Source organism: Macaca mulatta, chromosome 5 (genome assembly GCF_049350105.2).
Source record: "Macaca mulatta isolate MMU2019108-1 chromosome 5, T2T-MMU8v2.0, whole genome shotgun sequence".
NCBI classification, from domain to species: domain Eukaryota; kingdom Metazoa; phylum Chordata; class Mammalia; order Primates; family Cercopithecidae; genus Macaca; species Macaca mulatta.
Window position 1 is genome coordinate 55,474,690 of NC_133410.1, and position 13,415 is coordinate 55,488,104.

General features: G+C 41.1%; 1 protein-coding gene across 1 annotated transcript in view; it reads right to left on the reverse strand.

The window, feature by feature from the left end:
* The window catches only part of FRAS1 (Fraser extracellular matrix complex subunit 1), a 449,198-nt gene that overhangs the window by 175,997 nt on the left and 259,786 nt on the right, over positions 1-13,415 (reverse strand). Inside the window, exons 21-24 of the mRNA XM_015138463.3 lie at positions 9,690-9,842; positions 9,310-9,456; positions 3,340-3,486; positions 378-518 (exon numbers count right to left, since the gene is read on the reverse strand). Of these exons, the coding sequence (XP_014993949.3) occupies positions 378-518; positions 3,340-3,486; positions 9,310-9,456; positions 9,690-9,842 (588 nt within the window). The remainder of the gene's footprint in view (positions 1-377; positions 519-3,339; positions 3,487-9,309; positions 9,457-9,689; positions 9,843-13,415) is intronic.

Genomic DNA, 13,415 nt, shown 5'->3' on the forward strand with positions numbered 1-13,415 from the left:
TGAAGGGGTCAGTGAGTGAAATCATCGGGTCTTCCCGTGTGCCCAAATGCCTAGGGTACAAACACCTTCCCACCTGGAGAACCTGACTGTTCAATTTTTAAGAAAATCTGAAAGTAACAGCTAACACATACCTGTTTGTGTGGTCCTATATGCCCAAGATTCCCATATTGCCCTCAAATTTTAGCAAATGTGTTATTAGGGCATGGAAGATGAAAAGGGGAAATGTTCACAATAACAAAGATGGCTCTTAGGAAAGAAATCAGAAACTGGGTAAAAAGCCAGAAGGGGAAACTTGCCACAGTTTCCTTCTGAAAAGAGTACAAACTGGAGGCGGCCAAGGTATGGCTGAACACAGAGCAGGGCCTCTACACACTTACTCTTGCAGAGGCCTGAGTCCTGGTAAAATGATGACCTGCACTGCTCCACGCAGGCCCCATCCTGGAGAATGTAGCCATCCATGCACTGCAGGCAGTCTGTTTTCAGGGGCCCACTGCAGGCACTGCAGCTCCAATCACACTCTAAAAAAGAAAGTCTGCATTAGATTATCTTCCTTTCTGTCCACCCTCAGACCCAGCAATTCATTTATGAGGAGTCTGTTTGCAGCCGCAAGGAGTAAAATAAGGACAGTGTAAGAGATGTCAGATAAGCAGACTCAAACGAGGTTTCCACTTGTAGTAGCCTGAATGCTTCTCTGAGCTTTAAGTGTTCCCTAATTATGTTAGACATGGACATGTACAAGGAGCACTCCATGCTTGTGCCGAGCCTGCTTGTCAGCAGGGCTGCTGAGAAACCAGATTACTCTGATCTTAATTCTTTATCCCTGTGCCACATCAAGTCTTCAGGCAAAACCTGCCTCAGGGAGTGGCCACCTTGCCCCACAAACCTGTCAGTTTGTGGTGAAAAACAAGATTATCACAATTCCACCCCATTATAAATGATTTCATAACTATGCCGGCAGTTTTCAGCTAACCCTGACTTCTTCCAAGTACTCAATGCTCAATAGGTAAAGAGATGTCAGAGACTCAACTAAGAATGCATCTGCTGCCACCAATAACACCAGTTGCCTGAGTTTCTATCTCTCAAAACCAGGCATTGACCAAAATGACAGAAAGAACCAATGATGTCAGAATTATATGGGGCATAAAGGTCCTGTCCAGAAAGAAAGAGGTTGCTAAAACAATAGAAGATCTCATTTAGGCATCAGAATGGACTCAATTACATGTTAATTTGCTCCATAAGCACCTATGGGATAGTCACTGAACAGCAGGAGGGGGCAATATAAAGGTGGTAGGTGTAGAACTTGTCATCAAGGAGCTTATGTTCTAGAGGGGTCTAACCTTGAATGTGCACGCAAATAATCCAGGGGGGTTGTTAAAAATATGGATTAGGCTCAACATCGGAATTATCAAATCAGAGTCTCAGGGATTGGGATGGGGCAAGGGAAAACATGTTGCTGCTGTACTTGTTATTGTGAATATTATAGTTGTTGCTGTTGCTGTTGTTTTCAATGGCCCAGGCAATTCTGATGCAGTCAGAAAACTCATGTTTGAAAGCCAGTGTTGTAGCTGGTAAGGGAAGTGCTACATGCATGGAAGATGGGATGGGATAGCACAGTTAAGTTTTGAAGAAAGGTAAATCTGTATTCAAAGGTAAATCTGTATTCAAAGGTTTTGAAGAAAGGTAAATCTGTATTCAAGTCATGACTTTGCTACTTTTTATCTGTATTATCCTACAATAATGTTTTTATCTATATTATCCTTGGTTTCTCACCTGTAAAACATGGGTGAGAATAGTACCCATTTCATAAACTCATTGTGAAGAATAAAATGAAATAATGAAATTCAATAATTTAGCACAGTGCCTGGCATACAGTAACAACTCAATAAACGTTTGCTGCTGAACTGTTTCTCTTAGAGAACCTATCTCCATTCAGGGCCACCCTGGATCTCACCCTCCATTTCTGCTAAGAAACTGGAGACACCTCTCATTAGTTGCCTTTTCTCTTCCTTGATAGAATATTTCTAAGTCCCAAAGAAATCAGGTAAATATGCAAGACAGTACACGTGCTTCCAAGAAGATTTACAAAGTTAATCCTATTCCTTTATTTGGCTGAATCAGTCCTGAGGGAAAATGACTAAAACAAAGCCTTGAAAACTGCCAGCATAGTTATGAAATCATCTATAATGGGGTGGATTTGTGATAATCTTGTTTTTCACCACAAACTGACAGCTACTGGTTAGAAGTCAAAAAAAAAAAAAAAAAAAAAAAGAAAGGAAAAAACCTCTGTGGTCTTGAACACAGCAGACCACCTAAGTTGACAACCAAGTAGAATTTCTTGGAATGAAAAGTGTGTAATTTTGCAGAACCTTACAGCATCCTAAGTTACTTGACAGATGTTTGACCACCATATCTAAGCTCTAGCTTCTCTGCTTCTCTGCCAGAATCAGAAGGATAGAGAGAAATGTGGAAGGAGGCAGGAATGAGGAAATGGACAGGAACAAGTAAAACCTGTTCTTTACCCCTGCTTTTCCTCTTGCTGAGAACTACCATTCAAAGAGCATCAGCCCCAAGAATTCCAACTACTGGAGAGCAAAGAAAAAGGCACTTGGCATTTGACATTATCTCCTTATAAATTTCCTTGAATACAGGGACTACGTCTTCACTCATTTAAGTATGTTAAGCAGAAATGAACACATCAGACATGACTCCTGACCTCATCAAGCTTAGAGGCAGCAATCTAGAGTTGTAAATGCAAACACCTACAGCCCAGGAAAGTAATGTATCTTCAGAGTAGGCCTTGTGTGATAGAAAGGGAATGGTGGGGACTGATGAACTGAAGAGATCCTGCTCCATCCAGCAGGGACTACAGCTACACTGTTTCAACCTACAGTTGCACTGTCAGGATGCATATCCAACACTACTAGAGCTTCTGGTTAAAAAAAACAACAACACTTGAAAATGTCAATTTTTGTATGTGAAATCTTCTCATTTTTAAAAGGTGAATAATTAAAGATTTTAAAGCACTGAAACATTAGGCAGACCAAAGAAAACATGTCTATGGGCCAAATATAACCTGAGGATTTACAATTTGCCACCTCTGGTCTTGTTATCAAAATGTGGCACAACGTCTGACACAAGAAGGTGCTCAAAATATATGCTTAATAAGTAAATCAAGGAGTGAATAAATGAATATATACATACATACACAATTGTTGCTATCATCAGAGACAGTCAAAATATACGATGACTGGTGTTTTCTCAATATGGAAAACTAGACATCAGTAGTAAAGGGGTATCACTGAGTAAAAGAATCGTTACACAGTTCAGGAAGAGCTTTACCTTTGCACGTGTTGGTGGAGAAGTCAAGATAGTACTGTGGGGCACAGCTCTCGTACTGACATTCCCCAAAGAGCAGAACCTTGTTTGGATCTCGGCAGGAGGTACAGCTGGCCTGTGAATCACAGCTTCCACAGTGTGTGTTGCATGCTGAGCAGACAGGAAAAGAAAATGACCGGATGATTACAATTGCAAATACTGAAGCACTGATCAAACCTAGACAGATGTTATATAGGAACAAAGCCTTGCTACAACCTGCGCCACGTTTCATTATGGCTCATAGCCCTCCCCTGTGATCAACAAAAACAGAAAATATTAGTTTCCAAAATAGAAAAGGGTAATCTTATTTTACAAAGAATATAAATTGCAAACCCAAGAATGGAAATCCCATATCCAAATTGTTCTGTGATTCAGCAACAGAATTTATCCTTACTCTAAGATCCCTGGAATTACAATTCAGAGCTTAAACCTTACTTCTTCAGGAATCAAGCTTCCTTTAGTTCATAATGTAGATTCAGGTTTTTGTGTGATGCCAACATTAAAATTAGGCACCAACTTTATTGGGGAGCTTGGGAAACCCCATACTTTAAGATGCAAAGGACTTGAAGGTGAACTGGTTGATTGATTTGCCTAGTTACAACTCTTAGAAGCCAGTCATGTAACTCTGACATTCAGGGATGATACCCCAATCTGGTCATGCTTCCATCTTCCCTCATTTAACAACTGGCATTTCTCCATCGACATAGTTTTTCATGCCAGAAACCTCGGAGTCTATCTTGACACCTCTCTTTCCCCGACTCCTAATCCAATTATTCACTGGATCCTATTTATTCAAACTCCAATATAACTCTCAGAACTTTTCACTTTTTTCCATATCCACAAATGCCAATATTTCTAAGCCATCATCATCCCATGCTGAACTACTGTCACAGCCTCCTAATTGGTTTCTCCATCTCCGCTCTGACCCCCTTGCAATCTATTTTCCATGCATCTACCAGAGTGGCTTTTAAAATTCATACAGCTCAGGTTTCAGAGTACACTTTCGCCTTCAAACTCAATGTCGTTTTTCAATCCTGGAAAATTTCCAGCCATCATTTCTGCAAATATTACTCTTCTACCATTCCCTCCATTCTCTCCACATGGAAATCCTATTATAACATGTATATTTGAATCCTCTTAATATAATCTCTGAGTCTTTAACTCTTACTCATTCTTCAGTCTCTCCTGGGACTGTTGTTAACCTTCTATTCTAAAACAGACCTTCCATTACAGCATCCTGTACATGTTTTTCATGCAAATTTCATATAGCAATTTCCATTTGAGTGATTATTTGATTAACATTTGTATCTTTTAGGCGGCAAACTTCAAGAAAGCAAATAGTAGGTCTGTTTTGTTCATTGTAATGTTAGTCATCACCTAGCTTGTTATCTGTCATATTATAGGTGTTCAATAAACACTTGCTACATAAATGAAATAAAGCTAGATATTGCATAAGATATATACAACCACCAGCATTTCTGTCTCTTTCGGAAATCTTCCCTAAGTATGTGTCAGAGGAAAAGTTCACAGAGAAACTCAGTGAGTTTTAGATCTATATGATATCAAAGTATATGGCACAGTGCAAGAAAACTACCTCCCTGAAAAAAAAAAAAAATCACATGCTATTGTTTCACCTACAAAGAAAGACATTGCTATAAAACGTTCATTAGAATATGTATATTGGCAATTTAAGGTCCTGGGAAAATTCTAGACTGGATTTTCAGTTCTAATTATTTTCAATAATTAGAAAAGAATATTTTAACTGTTGTAAGCTTAGGTGAGACCAAATTTTTATCCTTTTTTTTTTTTCCTAGAATTTTTATGCATGGTGTATCTTAATTTTGGCAAAGAGTTTGATAGAGATTCCAAAAATAAACTTGTGAATACAAAAATGAAGTAAGACCTACTAGTTGTAAGTGGATTTGAAGGTGGTTGAAAAGCATACTCAAAATGTGATCAGCAAATCTTTATAATTGATAAAAATAGTGTCCACAGTAGAGTATCACATTAATCAAGCCTTAAATTCTTACTTGATCAATATTTTTATCCATGACTTTAATGGAAACAAAGAAACCATGTCAATAATATTTAAATACACCACATGCACCTATATAGGAAATATACATAGTTAAGTTTCACCGGCTGGAAGAACACAGTTCAGTTACTTTAACCAGTAGAAATAATGAACCTACAGTAATCAAGTGAAATAAGCAGAACTCTAAGAAAAGTCCCGCATTTATGTTCTAAAACCAACTGTACAAATACAGAATGAAGAAGACCTGCTTAGAAAGCAGTTGCTATGGAAAAAATATCTAAGATTTTTAGTCAATAACAGGCTTGATAGTAACTAAAAATGTGATATGCAACGTAAGGTCAGCCGGTCCTCCTTTCTTGACATAGAGCTGCAAAATGAGGTCCCCGAATGCCAGTTTCCCAGCCAGAGGTCAAGGCCAATTCCTTGCCCTAGTGTCTGAGGGTTTCCTATGACTTACTTCCATCTGCCTCTGTGTTCCTGAATCTTTTTTCTTCTTTTTTGAGACAGTTCTCACTCTGTCACCCTGTCCCCCAGGCTGGAGTGTGGTGGCATGAACACAGCTCACTGTAGCCTCTACCTCCTGGGCTCAAGCAATCCTCCCACTTCAGATTCCCATATTTCTGGGTCCACAGGCACATGCCACCATGTCCAGCTTATTTTTTAACTTTTTCTAGAGACAGGATCTCACTTTTTTGCCCAGGCTGGTCTCAAACTCCTGGCCTCAAATGATTCTCCCATCGTGCCCTCCCAAAGTGCTGGGATTATAGGTGTGAGCCACTGTGCCTGGCCTGAATCTTTCCACAGAGTACTCATTCCCCCTTGGAACCCTAATGTATACCTCAGCCCCTTCACTCACTTCTAAAAGAAATGGATTCATGCTGAGCATTTTGGATTGCTGGAAGACTTTATGGAGGATCTGGAGGGACATGGTAGTGTCACATTGAGAAACAGGTGGCTTCCATGACTTCTTCCTCTTACCCTTTCCAAAGTAATGAGTAAATGGCTGACCCTGTCTGACACAGAGCAGTTCTGTAGGCACCAACGTCCCTCGGGTTCTCAGCTTCCATGGTATTACATTTGGACCCCACAAAGTACTTACTAGTCCTGACGCAGACATCTTGGTGTGGCCACACCTGGAGTAGCAGGGGCAGTTCTCTGAGGTCAGTGACCCCTATAGCAAATGCAGGAGGATGGTGAAAAAGGTGGCAGAGTGCACCAGAAACCAGTGAGGGAAGCTGGGATGTCCAGTAACCATCACATCTGTGATGTGCTGTAAGGAGTGAGGGACCTCACAGTGTAGGAGTTCAATTACCTTCTTAAACAGACCTGTTTTCTGCTGTAGGTCTAAGAAATGGTCATTCACTCCTGCTTCAATACTCCATTGGCTCTAGGTCTACATGGCACAGAGATACCCAAGTGGGGAATGATAGTTAATTTCAAACTTTGGAAAGTAATCGTGTGAATGAAGGAGGAAGCTTATTCCATATCACTTTGGAGGCAAGTTCTAGGGCCAATTAAAAGCAACTGTCCGACAACTCCAGCTCCCCAGCAGTGGAACCGGCTTTCTTCTGTGGAAGTCTGTGGAGGTGAGTGAGAAAGAGTCTCTGCACTGGTGCAAGATTGGCTTCAGTAACTCTGGAATTCTCCTCCAATACCAAAGCACTATGGTTTCAAGTACTCAGAACCTTACATATCACCTCCTTTTTAAAGTTCCTACCGCAACTGGTGACCCTTAGATTTTTTAATTCAATTAATAGTACATCCTCTCGAAAGATTCCCTATAACTTAGAGTATCTAGAAAGCTCTCCAGTCCTTACTTCCTTCAATAATTTGGTTATGAATGCCTCCCTTAATATCCCTTAATACTGATTACATTTCTTCAAAAGCCCTTATTGCAGAATTTCTAAAATTGGCAGGCTTATAATTGTCTGTAATTATGAGTATTAGAATAGAACATTGTTGAATTTTTTTTTTTCTTTGAGACCGAGTCTTGCTCTGTCACCCAGGCTGGAGTGCAATGGCGTGATCTCAGCTCACTGCAGCCTCTGCCTCCCAGGTTCAAGCGATTCACCTGCCTCAGCACCCCCCGAGTAGCTTGAATTACAGGTATGCACCACCATGCCTTGCTAGTTTTTTTGTATTTTTAGTAGAGATGGGGTTTCACCATGTTGGTCAGGCTGTTTTTGTTTTTTGTTTTTAACCTACTAGAAACTCAAATATCCCAACGTAGGAGCATACTTTTTCAATCTTAGAATGAAATTTAAGGACTAAACTTAGGAAATTCTTAATCCAACTGAAATATTCTATGAAATTCTATTTACATGGGATGATAGCAAATGTGTTTGTGCAGAGGCCACCCTGCACCAAGACAAAAACTTCCCAGAAGAGAACTATTTCAATGCAATGTATTTTTGTTACCTATACTTCATACAATGGATTCTATTTTTTCTTTTGAACTTTTATTTCTGTGATTCCACTGCTGTGAAGAGCCTCATAAATCTAAGTCACTATTTCTCCACCAAGACTCTCTTGCTCTTGAATAGAACATGGAAGTATTTCATTCCTGTCTCTTGTATTACAGAATCTACAGATTCTGGCAGACAGTTGATATATACAAAGCAAAGTTTTTGTTACAAAAGCAATCTTCCCACTGGTCCAAAAAAATTTGTTTTTAGATCTCCAGTACCTCCACAGATGATGCAAAAGGGTGACTTCCATATAACTAATGCAAATCTTTGCAAGGATCTCAATAAACTAACAGTAATATCTATCATCCTCTCTATAAAATAGAAATATCTTTACTACTTTATTTGCCTCTCATTTTAGATGATGATGATAAAAACAAAACAATGGTTAATCAATTCTGACAACTTATTCTCCACTATGGTCTATATTAAATGTAACAACAATAGGATGTAGGTACTGTTATAATCTTCCTTTACAAAAAGAAAAAAAAAAAGAAACTGAGGCCTAGTGGTTAATTGGCTTGTTCAAGGTCATAAAGCTCTAAGTAGCAGTTAGGATTTGAACTTCAGTTCTCTAACTCTAGAGCCCACTCTCCTAATCACTACTCCACAATTCCTTCACCATGGTATCCCCTAGAACACACAACTGAAATATCACCACTATATTTGTTAACTGTCATTTTCAAAAGTATAACAATTTTTCGTTTTTGCAAATGACACTTTGGTGCCTGAGATAAAATAAGCAGCATCAGCCTATCATAAATGTTCCTTCATCTGTGAAGGATATCTTATTTTTTTTTTTCAGAGAGATTTACCCATTCCCTAATAGAATATCCTAACTCTTTGTTTGTGCCTGACTCAAGATAATTAATCGTATTCTGACTTACTTGAGAAATAAGACATCTATATAAGTAACTCCCATACAAGTCCAAATAACTACTGTTTAGGCAGAAATGGAATATTTCCAGCATGCAAAGCCTTGTACACTGTGAATATTCACAAATACATGTAGAAAACAAATTCAATCCAGAGAAGTGCTTAGTCCACTGACTGTGTACTAGAGCAAGTTCCACTCTCTGCCTATGGTCATAGAATGGGATTGCTGAGAAAAACTATAAAGATGAAACAAACTAACACTTTTATTTTTTAAATGAGATAACCTGGACAGAGAAGTTAAATAACCTGCCCAAGATCACACAGCTGGCACTTACAGAGGAGACCCTACCGCCAAGCCCAGCACTTTCGATTAGGCCGATATCTGACCTATAATCTGTTAATGGCAACCTTATTGCCTTTGTAGATTGGTTTTCTTCCTTTTATAAAAATAAAGGCTACCAGGTGAGAAGATGGAAGTAAGAACCTCACATTTCTTTCAATGGCTTCAGAAAGGCAGGAAAGGAAGGAAAGGAGAGAAGGTTCATTGGAAAAACCTACGCTGGCAAACATGATTATCATCAAGATAGTGCCCAGGGAAGCAGGTGGTGCTGCAGGTGCCAGTGTGGGACAGCACGAGATTGGTGTCACATGAGGAGCAGGAGAAAGGTCCTCTGCCCTGGCAGGTTCTGCAGGAGGAGTGACATTCTGCAGAGGAAAAAGAGACACAACAGAAACCGTGATGTCAGATTCTCTTCCAAGCAGCATCCCAAGTGTGGGTAATAAAATCCCAATATTGAGAACATTGGCAGGTCTGGTTTACAGTCCCATGGCATACTTCCCACCTCCGCTCTCTCTTAGGAAAGGTCAAGCCTTCCCAGCTACTGCCCGAAGAGAATCTCCGGTGGCAGCTCCAGCTCCTGAGTCCAGCACTTACTCACTTTTACAAGCTCCTCCCTCTGCATAGAATCCTGAAGGGCAGTCAGGAACACAGTGGTCCCCGAGCAGCAGGTAGCGGGCATTGTGGCACCTCAGGCAGATGCTCCCGGTGTTGTGGAGATCAGCTGCACAGTGCTGGCACAGAGGATGGCAGTCTGGAAGGGGAAGGGGAGCAGAGAGAAGGCACGGGTGCTCATGAGCACAAAGTCTCATCACTGCACAAAGGGCAGAAGAGATTTCAATTACAAACACTGCAGCTGACAGCTGGAGAGTAGCCCAAAGGCAGTGTATATCAGTAAAGTAGAAGCTTGGGACCTGTAGAAATTGTGTGTTTGAGGTTTTTAGCAAATGGCCAGGCCCAGCACAGTGACTGAGTTTTCATCCCTTTCCAATGGAATGACCTTTAGATACGGGGGTGCCACGTGATAGATACTTGCTAGGAGTATAGAGAGAACTTCCTGACTAACAGAAGCAGTAAGATCAATACTATTAATATCTCCCCTGGGGGTCTGAGACTGGAGTGCAGCTTCCCCCACCCCCTTCACAGTAATAGAGGCAGGAGGCAGAGAAATTCTAAGAAGACAGGGAGGGTCCTTGGTGAAACCCCATCTTCACCATAAAACAACAACAACAACAAAAAACAGTCTGAAACTCGTGACAGAAAGTCCAAAGTAAGAGCTTCTATTCCTCTTTGCCCACCCTCTCCCAATTGGTTCTTTCTGAATCATGCCTTTTTACCAACTGAATGTTGCTTTTTCCAAAACTACCTATGGCATGCCCCAGCCCCATCCTGTGCCCATAAAGACCCCAGACTCAGTCAGTAGAGGGGAGACAGCCTGACTCTGGGGAAGAGACAACCTGATTTTGGGGGAAGACGACCTGTCCTTCTCGTCCCGTCTCCAGCTCCCCTCTCTTCTGAGAAATGTTTTCATCACTCAATAAAATTCTCCACTTTAACCATCATTCAATTTTCTGTGTAACCCCATTCTTCTTCAACACTGGACAAGAGTTTGGGGCCCACTAAGTGCCAGTACCCAGAAAAGGCTGTCACACCAGCCCTTTGCCCTCCCCAGCAGGCAAGAGGCCAAATGAGCTGCTAACACACCACCATCTGTCAGACTTCAGATGGCGAAAGTAAAAGAGCACTATAACACCCTGTCTGGGGCTTCAGGGTCATGGGCACCCTCACCTGGGTGCCACCACGTTTCCCTTGAGGTGACATGCCTGGTTTGGCTGCAGGCCCCCCATGGCGCTGGCTGTTGTGTCAGTGCCCGGAGAGGCCAGCTGGATCCTGCACTCACTAACTCACATGTTTCTCCCACAAGGGGCTGAGCACAGCAGGCTGAGTAGATGAGGCGCCACTGCCATGAGTCTGGCAAAGAAGCTGAGAAAAATCCTGCATCAACAGGGCTCCTGAGCCCTCCGCAAGGCTCCTTGTCACAGATTTGGCCTTCTGGAGTCAGTATGCCAGTCTCAGCCTTCAGTATGAATGGACTGGGGTGAGTAAATAATTGGATTGAGTTGCTGGAATATTTTGGTATTTAACTAGAGATAAAGTTATGAAGAAGAGTTGTGAGTTGAAAAGCCATTTTTATGACCCAATACATAGTGCATAGTAGCTCTGTAATGCCAGTTGGGATTAAAGCTATAAAACAAATTATTTTTCCAGACAGCACTGTCTCTTGTTCTCATTCACATAATAGTCATTCTTTAATAAAGAACTTGATTGTGTTCAGCTTCCTTTGTAGGTGAAAACTTCCTGCTTTCAAGTGGTAATTACCCTTTAAGTCCTATTTATCATCCTTTATCCCAAAGGCAGGAGAAAACCCACAAATCTCAATTTACCCACCTAAAATGAAAAAGGAGTAAGATCTAGAAGAAAGAAAAGAAAGAGTTCTGGTTATGGGGCCTTCCCATCTTCCCCTGTAGGATTCAAAGCATTTCTTTGTACTCGCTAATGCACCACCCATGGCCTCAAAATGTCTTGTTTCATCTCAAGGCTTGTAGTAGAGACTGTGATTTCTAGCGAAATCCATGTTGGTAAAACAGATTCCTGCCGCTGAAATCTGTTAAAAACAGGTCTTTCTCTGTACACTGTTGGTGATCCTAACTGTTGATCATCTGGATGTGTTCCCTGCACATGAAGCAGATCTCCCTTTCATGTCCAGTGCCCACTCATCCACATGAGAACCCTTCAGAGGACCTTCATAGTCATCCCAGAAGTTAAGCCACAGGAGTCTGACTCAAAAACGCTGATTCTTTTGGCAGCATACAAATTAACAGTCCCCAACCTTTCTCTGAACTTTGGGAGTTACAAATTACAAGCAGCCTTTTGCCAATATTAGGAACAATTCATGATATCCTGAGAGCCAAATGAATCCTCATTTCAGCCCTTCAGTTAAACTACAAAGGAAATTATGACTGCGTTGAAGGAAATATGAGAAAGAGGCTACTTTCCCCAGATTTGGTGTATGGCTTCCACATAATGCCAAGCCCTTTGTTCTCTCTTCCCTATGCCTTCCTTACAGTGCCAGGAGCACAATCCCAGTTGTGCAAAGGGATATTTAAAAACCTTCAAAAGTTGCAAGAGCAAATGAAGGTGATACTGTTTTATGATTACCTTAACAAGTGGGTAAATGTTAGGATTGGAAACCTAGGAAACACTACAGATTCAAGGCTCCGTTATTTGAAAAGTTATGGCCTATCCTCTTTAAAGCAATTTCTTCCAGAGCTTTCTGAACTTGGGCATGCATCAACAAGATCTGCAGGTGTTCAGTGGTCTAAAGACTAGTTGCATCTAACAGATGCTTTCTCTAGCATGCAATTAGAGAAACATAAAAGAATAATCACCCAGGGGATGCTTTCAAGAGAAAGTAAGCAGACCCCTGTAGTATTTTGTGGGTACAACAAATAAGTATTTATGGATTTATCTGATCTTGGGATCTCTGTTTAAATAAGGAGTGTAACGTGTGTTAAATATTCTAAAGGAAACTGGAGCCAGATTGTGGACATTCCTTCCCCCTCACCCAGCAGTGCTTTTAAACCCTTATTACTCTTCTGAAGTCACTACCCCACTCTACCCATCCATTCATGTCTCCCCAGGTGATCTCATCTACATCATTAAGCAGAGCATCCTGGATTCATTCCTTTCAACCTCAAAACACCTATCTATTCCTGTTTTTATTTCATTTCCTCCCTTCTCCCATGATAAAATGGCTAATGCCTACACCTATATTCTTGATCCAATTTTCAGTATTATTCCCTATTTTCCCCTATCTCTCTTTTCAACCTCAACTTCCAACCATGCTCTCCATTGCCCACTGTCCTAAAAACTTTTCTCTACAAACAGCTCATCTCTTGCCTTCCCTTAACTACCCAGCTTCCTTGCCCCTCTAACTCCTCACTTCATTGTTATCTGTCTTCAAAATATTTTACTGTGGTATTGCTCTTGAAAAGGTCTCTGATGGTCTCTTAAGGACCAGATCTAATAGCCTCCTCTAATTCCTTATCCTACCTGAAATCTCTGCAACACAAGGCACTGTTGACCAGGCGCCCTCCCCCTTAAAACTCTCTCCTCTCAGCATGAGTGACACACGTGCTCTTCTTGGCTGGGTTCTCTTTCTGTGCCTCTGATGACTTATAAATATAGGGGTTCCTTACAGCCTTTAACTTTTTCTATCCTTCTAATCAAGTCTCTGGAGATCTTAAACCAGACATGGCTGTTTGGC